The 15,730-nt window shown below is 52.3% G+C and overlaps 1 protein-coding gene across 1 annotated transcript; it reads left to right on the forward strand.

Moving 5' to 3' along the window:
- Positions 1 to 12,552: 12,552 nt before the first annotated feature.
- Positions 12,553 to 13,949, forward strand: LOC309601051 (uncharacterized protein; the record flags this gene model as incomplete). Its single annotated transcript, XM_082333885.1, has 3 exons — positions 12,553 to 12,601; positions 13,244 to 13,363; positions 13,795 to 13,949. The coding sequence occupies 3 exons, from the start codon at positions 12,553 to 12,555 to the stop codon at positions 13,947 to 13,949; spliced, it is 324 nt and encodes a 107-aa protein (XP_082190011.1).
- Between the last annotated feature and the right edge of the window lie 1,781 nt (positions 13,950 to 15,730).

The following is a 15,730-nucleotide window of genomic DNA, read 5'->3' on the forward strand; positions in this document are numbered from 1 at the left end:
GCGCAATATCCATAGAAACGCTTTGATTCTTGCAAAAAATGCATTCGTATTCAGCAACGGAACTGACCCCTTGTCTTTCGCTTGGGGTTTATCATGGAGGAACCCAACCCAATCCCAAATCAGGTGCAATGCCTGATGGGGGCACACACGTCTTGTCTCTGGCTGGGGCAGCAGAAGCAAGGGGCTTGTGTTTCTTTGTGTTTTGCGGACAAAGATGAGTCCGTTTGTGCCCGGACTTGAGCGGAGGGCCTTTTGAGTGTGAGGGAAACGTGGGACGGAGCGTGCAGAGCCCTTGCAGTTAGCGGAGCAGGTCCCTGTTTCGGGGTGCCGCTCCATGAGCCGTCGAGCGCTGAGAAGAGGCAATGGGGTAAAGGCCAGTGGTTTTGTGGTGTGGGGTGTGGGGAGCAATGCGGGCGAGGGGTGCATTTTTCCGAGGGTTGTGGGGTGGTTGGGAGCACCCGCTGGGGAAGAGGGGGTTCCCCCTCTTGCAGAGATGGTGCCAAATGGCCCCTTGGCCCCGTTTCTGTAGTGTAGCGGTTATCACGTTCGCCTAACACGCGAAAGGTCCCTGGTTCGAAACCAGGCAGAAACAGCTCTTTTGGCCTTTCTCGGGCGCTTTTAGAGCAGCTCCTTTAGAGCATTGTTCACCCACTCAAGCCCTTCACCCAAATGTTGCGCGCCTTGGTGCGAGGAGCCTGAAGAGCTGCTGAAGAAGCGCGGATGGCTGACGGTGTTGGGAAAGGGTGCGGGAGGAATTTTTGCCTTTGTTGCTGTTGGAAGGTGAGTGAAAGAAGAGTGAGAAAAAGGGGAAAAGGGTCAAAGGTGTGCACGTAGCATCAGTGTTGCTAAGTCGAATGGGTTGAAAGGCGGCTTGTTCCGCATTCTGCGGGAATGGGATGCGCAGGAGGCCCCTTTTCAGGTTTCTGTAGTGTAGCGGTTATCACGTTCGCCTCACACGCGAAAGGTCCCTGGTTCGAAACCAGGCAGAAACATGGTTTTCCTGGCTTTTCCCTCCGTGTCCCGCAGCTGTGCAAGTCGTTGGGTGGTTCTGTGTGGGGAGGGTGACAGGGGAGCGTCCTTTGCCCGGGGTTTGGCCAGTGGGAGAAGGGGCGTTGGCGGTGGCCCTTGCAAAGCGATGGCTGCCGGGTGCTGGTGCTTTTTGGGGTACCTGTGGGGCGGGCGTTGTTGCGGTGCGTTGTGTCCCTGCAGGAGGAGTTTTAGTTGGGGAATTGGCTGTGCGTGCGCAAAGCGTGGGGTGTTGGGATCGCCTTGTTTGGGCGCATTGGTGCGAGGAGCCTGAAGAGCTGCTGAAGAAGCGCGGATGGCTGACGGTGTTGGGAAAGGGTGCGGGAGGAATTTTTGCATTTGTTGTTGCTGGAAGGCGAGTGAAAGAAGAGTGAGAATAAGGGAAAAAGGAGCCAACGTGTGCACGTAGCATCAGTGTTGCTGAGTCGAATGGGTTGAAAGGCGGCTTGTTCCGCATTCTGCGGGAATGGGATGCGCAGGAGGCCCCTTTTCAGGTTTCTGTAGTGTAGCGGTTATCACGTTCGCCTCACACGCGAAAGGTCCCCGCTTCGAAACCAGGCAGAAACAGCTCTTTTGGCCTCTCTTGGCTGGCTCTACACCAGCTGCTTTAGAGCACTGTTCACCCAGGCACGCCCTTCACCAAAACGGTGCCTCCAAACGCAGCGCGGCAGGGCTGCAAAGCAAAACGTCAGAAGGGCTCCCAGCCCACGGAAAACAGAATTTTCTATATCACGATGCACACCTGCATCGACAACTGTAGACACCCGCGCAATATCCATAGAAACGCTTTGATTCTTGCAAAAAATGCATTCGTATTCAGCAACGGAACTGACCCCTTGTCTTTCGCTTGGGGTTTATCATGGAGGAACCCAACCCAATCCCAAATCAGGTGCAATGCCTGATGGGGGCACACACGTCTTGTCTCTGGCTGGGGCAGCAGAAGCAAGGGGCTTGTGTTTCTTTGTGTTTTGCGGACAAAGATGAGTCCGTTTGTGCCCGGATTTGAGCGGAGGGCCTTTTGAGTGTGAGGCAAACGTGGGACGGAGCGTGCAAAGCCCTGGCAGTTAGCGGAGCAGGTCCCTGTTTCGGGGTGCCGCTCCATGAGCCGTCGAGCGCTGAGAAGAGGCAATGGGGTAAAGGCCAGTGGTTTTGTGGTGTGGGGTGTGGGGAGCAATGCGGGCGAGGGGTGCATTTTTCCGAGGGTTGTGGGGAGGTTGGGAGCACCCGCTGGGGAAGAGGGGGTTCCCCCTCTTGCAGAGATGGTGCCAAATGGCCCCTTGGCCCCGTTTCTGTAGTGTAGCGGTTATCACGTTCGCCTCACACGCGAAAGGTCCCTGGTTCGAAACCAGGCAGAAACAGCTCTTTTGGCCTTTCTCGGGCGCTTTTAGAGCAGCTCCTTTAGAGCATTGTTCACCCAATCAAGCCCTTCACCCAAATGTTGCGCGCCTTGGTGCGAGGAGCCTGAAGAGCTGCTGAAGAAGCGCGGATGGCTGACGGTGTTGGGAAAGGGTGCGGGAGGAATTTTTGCATTTGTTGTTGCTGGAAGGCGAGTGAAAGAAGAGAAGAGTGAGGCTAAGGGAAAAAGGAGCCAAGGTGTGCACGTAGCATCAGTGTTGCTAAGCAGAATGGGTTGAAAGGCGGCTTGTTCCGCATTCTGCGGGAATGGGATGCGCAGGAGGCCCCTTTTCAGGTTTCTGTAGTGTAGCGGTTATCACGTTCGCCTCACACGCGAAAGGTCCCCGCTTCGAAACCGGGCAGAAACATGGTTTTCCTGGCTTTTCCCTCCGCATCCCGCAGCTGTGCAAGTCGTTGGGTGGTTCTGTGTGGGGAGGGTGACAGGGGAGCGTCCTTTGCCCGGGGTTTGGCCAGTGGGAGAAGGGGCGTTGGCGGTGGCCCTTGCAAAGCGATGGCTGCCGGGTGCTGGTGCTTTTTGGGGTACCTGTGGGGCGGGCGTTGTTGCGGTGCGTTGTGTCCCTGCAGGAGGAGTTTTAGTTGGGGAATTGGCTGTGCGTGCGCAAAGCGTGGGGTGTTGGGATCGCCCTGTTTGGGCGCATTGGTGCGAGGAGCCTGAAGAGCTGCTGAAGAAGCGCGGATGGCTGACGGTGTTGGGAAAGGCTGCGGGAGGAATTTTTGCCTTTGTTGCTGTTGGAAGGTGAGTGAAAGAAGAGTGAGAAAAAGGGGAAAAGGGTCAAAGGTGTGCACGTAGCATCAGTGTTGCTAAGTCGAATGGGTTGAAAGGCGGCTTGTTCCGCATTCTGCGGGAATGGGATGCGCAGGAGGCCCCTTTTCAGGTTTCTGTAGTGTAGCGGTTATCACGTTCGCCTAACACGCGAAAGGTCCCTGGTTCGAAACCAGGCAGAAACAGCTCTTTTGGCCTTTCTCGGGCACTTTTAGAGCACCTTCTTCATTGTTCACCCAGGCACGCCCTTCACCAAAACGGTGCCTCCAAACGCAGCGCGGCAGGGCTGCAAAGCAAAACGTCAGAAGGGCTCCCAGCCCACGGAAAACAGAATTTCCTATATCACGATGCACACCTACATCGACAACTGTAGGGACCCGCGCAATATCCGTAGAAACGCTTTGATTCTTGCAAAAAATGCATCTGTATTCAGCAACGGAACTGACCCCTTGTCTTTCGCTTGGGGTTTATCATGGAGGAACCCAACCCAATCCCAAATCAGGTGCAATGCCTGATGAGGGCACACACGTCTTGTCTCTGGCTGGGGCAGCAGAAGCAAGGGGCTTGTGTTTCTTTGTGTTTTGCGGACAAAGATGAGTCCGTCTGTGCCCGGACTTGAGCGGAGGGCCTTTTGAGTGTGAGGCAAACGTGGGACGGAGCGTGCAAAGCCCTGGCAGTTAGCGGAGCAGGTCCCTGTTTCGGGGTGCCGCTCCATGAGCCGTCGAGCGCTGAGAAGAGGCAATGGGGTAAAGGCCAGTGGTTTTGTGGTGTGGGGAGCAATGCGGGCGAGGGGTGCATTTTTCCGAGGGTTGTGGGGAGGTTGGGAGCACCCGCTGGGGAAGAGGGGGTTCCCCCTCTTGCAGAGATGGTGCCAAATGGCCCCTTGGCCCCGTTTCTGTAGTGTAGCGGTTATCACGTTCGCCTAACACGCGAAAGGTCCCTGGTTCGAAACCAGGCAGAAACAGCTCTTTTGGCCTTTCTCGGGCACTTCTAGAGCAGCTCCTTTAGAGCATTGTTCACCCAATCAAGCCCTTCACCCAAATGTTGCGCGCCTTGGTGCGAGGAGCCTGAAGAGCTGCTGAAGAAGCGCGGATGGCTGACGGTGTTGGGAAAGGCTGCGGGAGGAATTTTTGCATTTGTTGTTGCTGGAAGGCGAGTGAAAGAAGAGAAGAGTGAGGCTAAGGGAAAAAGGAGCCAAGGTGTGCACGTAGCATCAGTGTTGCTGAGTCGAATGGGTTGAAAGGCGGCTTGTTCCGCATTCTGCGGGAATGGGATGCGCAGGAGGCCCCTTTTCAGGTTTCTGTAGTGTAGCGGTTATCACGTTCGCCTCACACGCGAAAGGTCCCTGGTTCAAAACCAGGCAGAAACAGCTCTTTTGGCCTTTCTCGGGCACTTTTAGAGCACCTTCTTCATTGTTCACCCAGGCACGCCCTTCACCAAAACGGTGCCTCCAAACGCAGCGCGGCAGGGCTGCAAAGCAAAACGTCAGAAGGGCTCCCAGCCCACGGGAAACAGAATTTTCTATATCACGATGCACACCTACATCGACAACTGTAGGGACCCGCGCAATATCCGTAGAAACGCTTTGATTCTTGCAAAAAATGCATTCGTATTCAGCAACGGAACTGACCCCTTGTCTTTCGCTTGGGGTTTATCATGGAGGAACCCAACCCAATCCCAAATCAGGTGCAATGCCTGATGGGGGCACACACGTCTTGTCTCTGGCTGGGGCAGCAGAAGCAAGGGGCTTGTGTTTCTTTGTGTTTTGCGGACAAAGATGAGTCCGTCTGTGCCCGGATTTGAGCGGAGGGCCTTTTGAGTGTGAGGCAAACGCGGGATGGAGTGTGCAGAGCCCTTGCAGTTAGCGGAGCAGGTCCCTGTTTCGGGGTGCCGCTCCATGAGCCGTCGAGCGCTGAGAAGAGGCAATGGGGTAAAGGCCAGTGGTTTTGTGGTGTGGGGTGTGGGGAGCAATGCGGGCGGGGGGTGCATTTTTCCGAGGGTTGTGGGGAGGTTGGGAGCACCCGCTGGGGAAGAGAGGGTTCCCCCTCTTGCAGAGATGGTGCCAAATGGCCCCATGGCCCCGTTTCTGTAGTGTAGCGGTTATCACGTTCGCCTAACACGCGAAAGGTCCCTGGTTCGAAACCAGGCAGAAACATGGTTTTCCTGGCTTTTCCCTCCGTGTCCCGCAGCTGTGCAAGTCGTTGGGTGGTTCTGTGTGGGGAGGGTGACAGGGGAGCGTCCTTTGCCCGGGGTTTGGCCAGTGGGAGAAGGGGCGTTGGCGGTGGCCCTTGCAAAGCGATGGCTGCCGGGTGCTGGTGCTTTTTGGGGTACCTGTGGGGCGGGCGTTGTTGCGGTGCGTTGTGTCCCTGCAGGTGGAGTTTTAGTTGGGGAATTGGCTGTGCGTGCGCAAAGCGTGGGGTGTTGGGATCGCCTTGTTTGGGCGCATTGGTGCGAGGAGCCTGAAGAGCTGCTGAAGAAGCGCGGATGGCTGACGGTGTTGGGAAAGGCTGCGGGAGGAATTTTTGCCTTTGTTGCTGTTGGAAGGCGAGTGAAAGAAGAGAAGAGTGAGGCTAAGGGAAAAAGGAGCCAAGGTGTGCACGTAGCATCAGTGTTGCTGAGTCGAATGGGTTGAAAGGCGGCTTGTTCCGCATTCTGCGGGAATGGGATGCGCAGGAGGCCCCTTTTCAGGTTTCTGTAGTGTAGCGGTTATCACGTTCGCCTCACACGCGAAAGGTCCCTGGTTCGAAACCAGGCAGAAACAGCTCTTTTGGCCTCTCTCGGCTGGCTCTACACCAGCTGCTTTAGAGCACTGTTCACCCAGGCACGCCCTTCACCAAAACGGTGCCTCCAAACGCAGCGCGGCAGGGCTGCAAAGCAAAACGTCAGAAGGGCTCCCAGCCCACGGAAAACAGAATTTTCTATATCACGATGCACACCTACATCGACAACTGTAGGGACCCGCGCAATATCCGTAGAAACGCTTTGATTCTTGCAAAAAATGCATTCGTATTCAGCAACGGAACTGACCCCTTGTCTTTCGCTTGGGGTTTATCATGGAGGAACCCAACCCAATCCCAAATCAGGTGCAATGCCCGATGAGGGCACACACGTCTTGTCTCTGGCTGGGGCAGCAGAAGCAAGGGGCTTGTGTTTCTTTGTGTTTTGCGGACAAAGATGAGTCCGTCTGTGCCCGGATTTGAGCGGAGGGCCTTTTGAGTGTGAGGCAAACGCGGGACGGAGCGTGCAAAGCCCTGGCAGTTAGCGGAGCAGGTCCCTGTTTCGGGGTGCCGCTCCATGAGCCGTCGAGCGCTGAGAAGAGGCAATGGGGTAAAGGCCAGTGGTTTTGTGGTGTGGGGTGTGGGGAGCAATGCGGGCAAGGGGTGCATTTTTCCGAGGGTTGTGGGGTGGTTGGGAGCACCCGCTGGGGAAGAGGGGGTTCCCCCTCTTGCAGAGATGGTGCCAAAGGGCCCCTTGGCCCCATTTCTGTAGTGTAGCGGTTATCACGTTCGCCTCACACGCGAAAGGTCCCTGGTTCAAAACCAGGCAGAAACAGCTCTTTTGGCCTTTCTCGGGCGCTTTTAGAGCAGCTCCTTTAGAGCATTGTTCACCCAATCAAGCCCTTCACCCAAATGTTGCGCGCCTTGGTGCGAGGAGCCTGAAGAGCTGCTGAAGAAGCGCGGATGGCTGACGGTGTTGGGAAAGGGTGCGGGAGGAATTTTTGCATTTGTTGTTGCTGGAAGGCGAGTGAAAGAAGAGAAGAGTGAGGCTAAGGGAAAAAGGAGCCAAGGTGTGCACGTAGCATCAGTGTTGCTGAGTCGAATGGGTTGAAAGGCGGCTTGTTCCGCATTCTGCGGGAATGGGATGCGCAGGAGGCCCCTTTTCAGGTTTCTGTAGTGTAGCGGTTATCACGTTCGCCTAACACGTGAAAGGTCCCCGCTTCGAAACCAGGCAGAAACACAGTTTTTAGGCTTTTTTCCCCTCTCCTTTACCCTTTCCCACCCTTCCCCAATGCACTTATACAGGACACCCATGTGCTCTTTGAGATTTAATTTACTGGTGATTTTGGGGTGGTTTTGAACCTGAGACCACTTGCATATGGAGGGGTTGGGATGACTGCTTCATCCCAGCATTTTTTTTACATCCATAATTTTTAGCATTTGCTTTCTACACTGAAAGAGAGGAATAATTTGCATTTACACCCTGCGGCTTCATCAAATCTCATCTTTTTCCATCAGCCATTTAGATAGAGATAAAGAAGACTCTGTGCTGTCAGATCCTGAGCTCACACAGAGGGATACTGCTGTGCCCGTGGGGACCAGCATCTCCTCTTCCTAACGTGGAAAGACCAGCTGCCCAACTGAGGGCACTAACGAACATTAACGGCCCTGAAGAGCCCCACCTGGCACCCCCCACCCCCTGCCCATGGTCCAGGGGCTCTATTTAAGCTCAGTCCTGGAGTATTTCACCCTTTTGCAAGCTGCCTTGGAGGAGTATCCATGCGTGGCCATGAATACTGCTGATCTACCCCACGGGCTGCATTCCCAGCTTGCCTTCAGTCCTGCCTCCTGCCCACAGCCTTCCCAGCTGCCCTCGCTCAGGTACCATGGGACGGACTCTGAATAGAGAGCCCAGGGTGGGAATTATCCAGCCAAGGGGGTAGAGTTTTTCTGCTGCATGATGATGAACAACTTGGTGCTGTCCCTGCATGACGTTGGTTTTGTTCCTGGGATGCTGCTCTTTCTTTGACTTAAATATTACTTAAATATTTCTCAGCTCTTCCTCTTGCATCTTTACTCTCCCATCCAGCCTCTCTCTTGTCCAGGTTGAGTTTCTTCCCATGCTTGTCTCATGGCTCAGCTCCATTCCTGGACTTTGTACCCAAAGAGATGATTCTGCTACGTTCAAAAGCAAGCAATGAGTTTTTTTCCTTCCCCCCAAAACATTTTGCATTCATTCAGCCCACGAATGAGCTGAAAAAAATACGTCTGTGTGGAGGGGGAGATTGCAGTCATGCATTCCTGCTTCTGGATGGAATTATTTGTTCTTGGGACATGACCTAGAATAGCAGCCAAAATCTCAGGCTCCACATTCAATTAACTCTCCGGAGCAGAACCCACTGTCGTTAAATCTGGGCTTTCCCCTCCTTGCTGCATCTCTGCTGACCTACATCGCCCTGTAGCTTTTGTTAAAGCTCTTTGCTGTTCATATTTCCATTCTTCCAAAAACTCAGATATAAAAAGCCTGGCAAAGGAAACGGCAGCACTTTTTCTGCTGAACTGTTTTCATCCTCCTCCAGTCTTATTTCTATTCCACTTGCAGATGTGTGCTGATATAATGCTACCTGTAGTGTGGCATGTTAGGAGTTGAAGTGAATCCCTTCTGACAATGGAGACTTCCCTGTAAAATTAGGAGATCTGTGTGCAGTAGTTGGAGAGAGAGGCCCGTGTAATGACTGAACTGTGTTCAAACATGGGAAAGATGCCTAAAAATCAGGAAAAATCAGTAAGTGATCTGAAATTCTCGTGAATCCCAAGGATCAGACTGATCCCCTTGCAGCAACATCATCATCCACGGCTCTGCATACCTTTTATAGAGCTACTGAGATGCCAGTAATCTGCTCTTTTCCAGCCCTACGTCGCACCCAAGAAATGGAGGAACTTGTGGCTTCTGGGGTGTTTTCCACCCAGTTAAATGCATTGAGATGAATCCAGCAGCTGGAAAGTTGGGACGACCTTCCAGTTCTAATGGGAGCAGAGAGAAACGCCATGTCTTTGGGGACAGGGTGTCCCCAGGAGGAGGGGAAAGAAGTCATATAGTGGCTGCAAGACCCTTCTGGGGTAACTTCTGGAGTGCCAGGTGTTGGAGAAGGCACCAAGAAGGGCCGACCGCTGGACGGCAGCAGAAGGTAAACGCAAGGACCTGGTGGTCCGGGAAGATTTTACCATTTAGCTGCTAAAGGAAGGAGGGGGAAAACAAGCAGAGCCCCTCCTGTGCATCGAGTGCAACCCAAATCTTTCGTGCCCCCGTATCTGGCGCTATAGCCGGGGGGAAAAGACTCTGTTGCAGCTCCCTGGTGGTCTAGTGGTTAGGATTCGGCGCTCTCACCGCCGCGGCCCGGGTTCGATTCCCGGTCAGGGAAAAGCGTTTTTTTACCCCCTTTTTTTTTTTTTAAATTTAGCGGAACCAGCCGCGCAATGCGCAGCATCCCGACCCCCGCCCGCCCTCCCCCGCTGCCTGGTGGCCCGGGCGTGGGTGCAGAGCCTGGCTGGCTGCAGACCAAAGGGCACTTGGCACTCCACCAGCCACAGGAGGAGAAACAAAACAAACCTGGAGCCTGAAGCTTTTCCTGCTGCGCTCTCCCTCCTGATTCCGATCCACCCCTCCCCAAGTCCCCCCCCCCGCCCATTGCACCGCCCGCATCTGGGCTGCTGCTCAGAAGCTGCACCATCCCCTTTCCTACCAGCGCCCGGCTAGCTCAGTCGGTAGAGCATGAGACTCTTAATCTCAGGGTCGTGGGTTCGAGCCCCACGTTGGGCGTTGCTTTTATTTTCACTTTTTTCCCCTTCCTCCTGGCAAAAATTTTAGGGCTGTTTCACGCAGGATGGAGCAGGGAGTCAGGGTGGCCTTCTCTTTCTCTGAAAGGAGGAAAAATGTCTTCTCATCTATCTTCTTTCTCACCCTTTCCATCATTTGTCTCTGTTTTAAATTCTCCTTCAACCTCTAGTGTTGCAGAGTGATTCCTACTTGCTCTCATCTCAAGCCCTAACACTGTTATTTATTACTGCTTTATGCAGTCTTTGAGCCGTGTGAACCTCTCCGGATTGGAACGGGGTAATAAATAGGAGCAAATCCAACCCCAGGTGAACAGCAGGGTGTTACCTGCAGTACCAAAATGCTCTCAAAGTGCCTGATAAATCCCAGGAAACCCACATTCTTCAGTTTACAGCACAATGCTTCTAAACACAGGAAAAAAAAAATATTTCATAGCCTATTTTCTTATATTTAATGCCATAGATTGACAGAATCCCTTTTGATTTAGACCAAAGCCTTTTGCTCAACAACAGCGGATGCACCACGTGTAAGAGCAGGGCAAACAGTGCTGCACAGCAGACATGAAAACAAGTTGAGCTGCAGACTGGGAGTGTGTTACACCACGCTTCTCTCCAGAGCTGGCTGGACCAGGACGTGCGTTGGAGCCATGCAAGGACCCAACCCTCTGGGAACTTCATCCACTTGCTCTTTGGCTCTGGCTGTCTGGAGGAGGTGAGCTTGGCTTCATGCTTGAGAAAATGTGGGTATCGTCCGTATTTGTGCTGTCAGCACCAGAACAGCTGCATAAACATTGTGTTTATGGTACAGGTGAAGCCAAAGGACTTGGAAATAACTTGAAGCAGTTAGGCAGGTTTCTTGGAATCATGTCGTAATTAAACATGTCATTACTTAAGGCCGTAACCATGCAGCTTAAACCCTCCAGAAAAGACATCTGACTGTGGACACCAGCCTCTGTGCTCTGTTATGAGCCATATTTCTCAAGCACGTGTGGTCCATGAGTTGTGTTGGTTCTTGGAGCACTTCTCGTTGTATTAAGCAAGCATCCACCCACGGGGGTTGTCAACTGGCTTTCGGCTACGTGTGTCCCATCAAGGCCATGGCACAAGCTTGTTTGCTCCATATGGAGTAACGGAGCGGTTCACACGGCTCTGCCATCCATCTGTGTTTTAAAGGAAGCCAACAACCCAGGTCCGCAGGAGTCTTTGCCTTGAAGGGGTATGGGAAGAGCATGTTTTGGCTGTTCCAGGTCCCATGCACGGAGTAGCTCAGCTGAGGGAAAGGCTGGATAAGAAAATCAAAAGAAGAAAAATACAGGCAAGGAGGGGAGAGAATGGGAAGTGCTGAAACTCTTCTCTTACGCAAAGTCCTACTTGCAAGCTTAGGAGAAACGGGCTCCAGGATCAGGTGAACGTTTTGCATCCCTTGGTTTTTTTATTCTCTTCTCTGCTCCATGAAAAGCTGCACCCAGTGGGATAAATCGGTGTGATTAAACACGATGCTGAACAGGGAGGGGGATAGAGAAGGGAGGGTTTGCTTTTTGGCAGGACCCCCAAATGGGATGAGGCACATCCTTCTACCCGATATTGGTGCTATTTGTGGAAGAAACCCCAAATTAGCTGGTCTCAAAAGGGGGCTTGTGAAGGTGCTGCCTTCACAAGCAGCTAAAGGCTTACTCGTGGGTCTATAAACTCTGCCTCTTTGGGTCTTTCCTGCAGATTTAACCCTGCGTTGACTGCAAAATTGGGAGCTGGGGGTGTTTCTCTGCACAAAGAGATTAAAAGGCCTGAGAGCCTGTAGACTTGCCCATGTAATGAATGACTCCATGCTCTGGAAGGTCTGTCCAGGCTCGGTAAGGAGCTGTGTTTGCCCAGGTGCGAGCAGAAGCATTGTTCCCACCAAACAATATCCCCCATCGGCTCCGAGGTCGTTCAGGTCCTGGGTCAGCCCAAGCGCAGGAGAGGAATAAAGGCAGCGGGGACACGTGGCCGGTGGATGCTCGGACCTCGGAGGGGAAAGCAGAGTCTGGTAAGGGACCCTCTCTTGGGGTTTTGCTTTGGGACTCCTCTGTGTCTTCCTTCTGTGTTTTGTCTCTGCTGGCACCATCCCAACACACCCTCTTAAATCTCCCAGGGAAGAACTTCCACTTATTGGAATACCCTTCTTTTTCTACTCACAAAATTGGGCATTCTTCTAAATTGGCATCAAATTTACACTTTTGGTGAGAAAAATAATGGAAAGAGGGATGTTTTGGCAGCCCGGCTAGCTCAGTCGGTAGAGCATGAGACTCTTAATCTCAGGGTCGTGGGTTCGAGCCCCACGTTGGGCGTTCAAATTTTTTCCCCTTTGCCCCAAACCTGCCTGCTTCTGGCACAGACAATTGCCCGTGCTATGTCTGAGCAAGAGGTGGGAGCATCTTAGGAAATTAAGAAATGTGAGGGTGTTTTTCCTCATAAAATGATTTTATTCACTTGGGAGATTTCTGCCTCGAAAGCATGGCTATTGAAATGAATAGAGCAGAAAGGTGGAATTGCCTGTATTTCAGCTTTTTAAGGTACCGGAGGATTGTCTAATAATGTGCTTCAAGTTTCTCTACTTGTTTTGCCCCAAAAGGGACTTCACAAGCATCTGTACTGTGCGGCTTTTGCCTGATTGGTTTTTTCCCCCTGCTAGAAGGCTGATCGCTGAGGAAACTCATTACAGGGATTCATAAACTGCCTGAGCCATTCTCTTTCATAGGAAACCCTGTGCTGGGCTGAGGTGCAGCTGGGAGGTCAGGATCTGTCCCCTTTCCCAAGATGAAGGTGCTCTTTGTGGGGCTGACCTTTGTCTTGTGCGTCGGAGTCGGTAAGTGGAGGGTCACAGTTAAATGGGATTTAATAAAGGGCAGGGGAACAACTGATGGTGGTTGGATGGGTCTTGCCAAGCTCTTGATGTCTGCAGTGTGAGCTGGGTGTCATCTGCTCTGAGTCTACAGTCAGTGGAGAGGAATCTCTGCAACTGTTTTCATCATTGCTTGAATGAAAATGATTTTTCTCTCCACTCGCTTCCCAGGGGAGCTATTAAATCCACGGAGACCTCCTCTGGGCCAGGAGCTTCAGCTGTAGGCTGCTGGATCCTGGGCTAGATGTTGTGATGGTCTTGCTGTGGATGAACCCCATTGCAGCTGGATGAACCCCACCCCAGAGCCCACATCCGCATTTATTCTCTGTGGGTCTGTAGTTTGATTTGTTCACCTAAGGCCACGTCTGTCTGTAAAGCTCCGCCAAGAAGGGTTAAGTGTCCGTAGGCATCATCTGCCTCTCCCCTACAGATGAGAGCTCTCATTACCAGGTCTGTAAGTGAAGGTGACGCTTGGTCCCTTCCCTGGTGGGCTCTACATCTTCTCTGGGATCACCCCATCTTATTGTGGGGACACCTGAAGCAAAACTCCCCATGGCTCTGCAGAACAGAGCCCCAAGTTCATTGCCTCGTCTCCGTCTCCTGCAGTTGAGGCTCTTCAATGCAAAGTCTGCAAGTACAAGATCCCCTTCGTCGGATGTTTCCGGGGAGCGAACGAAACGACTTGTGAGCGGAGAGAGAAATGTGCCATCATTAAAACCTCCCTGGGTACGTAGTTGGGGGGGTGAAAACCATGTGTTTCCTTTGGTTCAGTGGGGGTTGTCCTTGCCTTTGGAAAACCAAATTGGTTTGCAGAATGAATGAGGTTGGAATGATGAACCTGATGTGGGAAAGGGCTAACGCAAGGGGCCAAATTCATTCTCTTGATGGAGGTTGCCCTATGTATGGTTCAAGAAAGCCCCTTTTAGGCAAAGGAGGGACTCTGTCTCCCAAGGAAGCCATGTGAGTTTTGTCTGTGTGCACATGCCTCACTTAGCTCTTTCTCCTAATTAAAACAAGCAAGGTGTGACTTCATTTGGGGGTGCTATTTAAGGGGCCGGTTTCTCACCTGGTAACTTCAAAGTCCACCACTGATTTTTTTCTTAGTTTAGTGCTGCTTTCTTCTAACCATGCTCCCTCTCTGCCCACCACCCCTGCAGGGAGGGTGACCCTCTATTACCAGCAAGGCTGCACCTCCGCGATGAACTGCGGCCGAGAACGGGCATCCGATGCAGAGTCCCGCCTGACATCCCGGTATTCCTGCTGCGAGACGGACCTCTGCAATGAGGAGTGGGATGAGGACCCCACAGACTAGCCTGCAGCGGGGACAGGAATCAGGGCTGCTGATGCGGTCCAGCCATTTCAATGCTATGAGTCCTAAATTTAATCTTGAACGATTATCACCTTAAATTAGGATGGTTGGACCCGCTCTGTCTGCGGGGCTCCCCATCTGGCCTGATTTTGTTTCAGCTCTAGCAATAAACCCGCAGGCTTATAACTGGCAGCTGAATTTGGCTCGTGTGCGTGTTTTCCTTCTCCAGACAGACGCTCCTATTAACAGCTCTTCAGACTCAGCATTCCTGGTGGTCTGGAAGCAGCCTGTGGCCCTGAACATAATCCTGCTACTAAAACCCCAAGGGCAAGCCAAGGTGCTTTCCCCTGGTTGCATCCCATTTTTTCCTACTGTGCAGGGCTGGGAACTTTTTTTGCTGGGAACTTTTCACCAAGGGTCGCAAAGGAGATCATCGGGGAGCTGCTGGAAGCCAAGAGAAATAAAGGACATGTATATCTAACAGATATTAGGTATTTATTTCACCCGTGCTCACCCAAAATTCCCTTACTAGTCAACAGAAGTTGAGTCATCCATCTAATGCAGACAATAAATGGTCCTTCAGGAGGTACCAAACTCCTGCTGTTGACTTCAGATGAAACCTAAAGGAACAGCTTATCAGGTCAGGGCACCTGTAGCTGCTGCCTGCAGCCCAAAGGCCCTGAAGAGGAGAGGGCAATTCATTACAGGCAGTTTTAAGATAAATGAGCTTTTTTTAAGGCTCACCCATATCTTTGAGGGCAAAATGTCTATGGTGGGAGGAGAAACCATGAGTGTAAAGTGTGGGGATCATGTAGAGGTGGAGATTCTGCTGTTGTCGCTCTGTGGTCTAGGGAAAATGGGTATTTTGGACTTTTTCTGTCTTATTGCAGCACAAGGTGGGGGTGGAAGAGGGTTTATTTTGTCTGAGGCATTTGTAGCTGGGAAGCTCAGTGCTGCAAGAAGTTATTTAGCCAGATAAGAGATTATATTTTTTAATGAGGATAAAATCCTGTCTGCTGCACTGGGCAGCAGAGGGATATTCCTGTTGATTATTACCCCCTGAGGAGTTTGTTTTTTCAGATAAACTGATGGCTACAGAGATTCCTATGTGGCTTGGGGCTGTAGGGGCTGCTTGCTTGTGTGGATACAGGTGTCTTCTGGAGCCAGGTTCAACTTCCAACCTGTTTCTGGAATGAGAAGCTTGGAGGAGACCCCTTCCAGCTTTGGGACTGAGCCCAAATCTCTGTCCATCCAGCCTTGTAGCTGGGTCCAGTATTGGGATAAGCAGGGGGAGCTCCAGGACAGTGACTGCTTGCACGTGTCCTACCTGGAAACACAGGCACAAGAGCCTGAACGTGCTTGGGCTCACCTAACATAGGACAAAACTTCAAAGGACGATCAACCCCAGGATGGTTTGGTACCTAAAGCCAGTCCTGCAGGTAATAACCATGTTATTGGGGTTGAATTTTTTTTCCCCCTCCTCCCTGTTTTGGATGTCCCAACCTCTCCTCACCTAAAGAAGCCACCCATGGCAGGTGGGAGACCTCCTGCAGGAGATGTTTCTGCCCTTCTTTGCATGGTGCTGCCCCAAATATGAGCTGGGAGATGAATCATTCGTTGATGGCTTTGGAGGAGGGATGAAAAACTTCACTCCTTTCTGAGCCCCTGCTCTTCTGGAGGGAAAGATGGGGCGTTGGAGAGGATTAAAGGGCTGCAGAGGTCCTGTGGAGAAGGTCTGGGCTGGGAGACAGGTGGAGGGAGGTGCTGGAAATGCGATCCTGGCT

This window comes from Platalea leucorodia (genome assembly GCF_965183815.1).
Source record: "Platalea leucorodia genome assembly, chromosome: 28".
NCBI lineage: Eukaryota > Metazoa > Chordata > Aves > Pelecaniformes > Threskiornithidae > Platalea > Platalea leucorodia.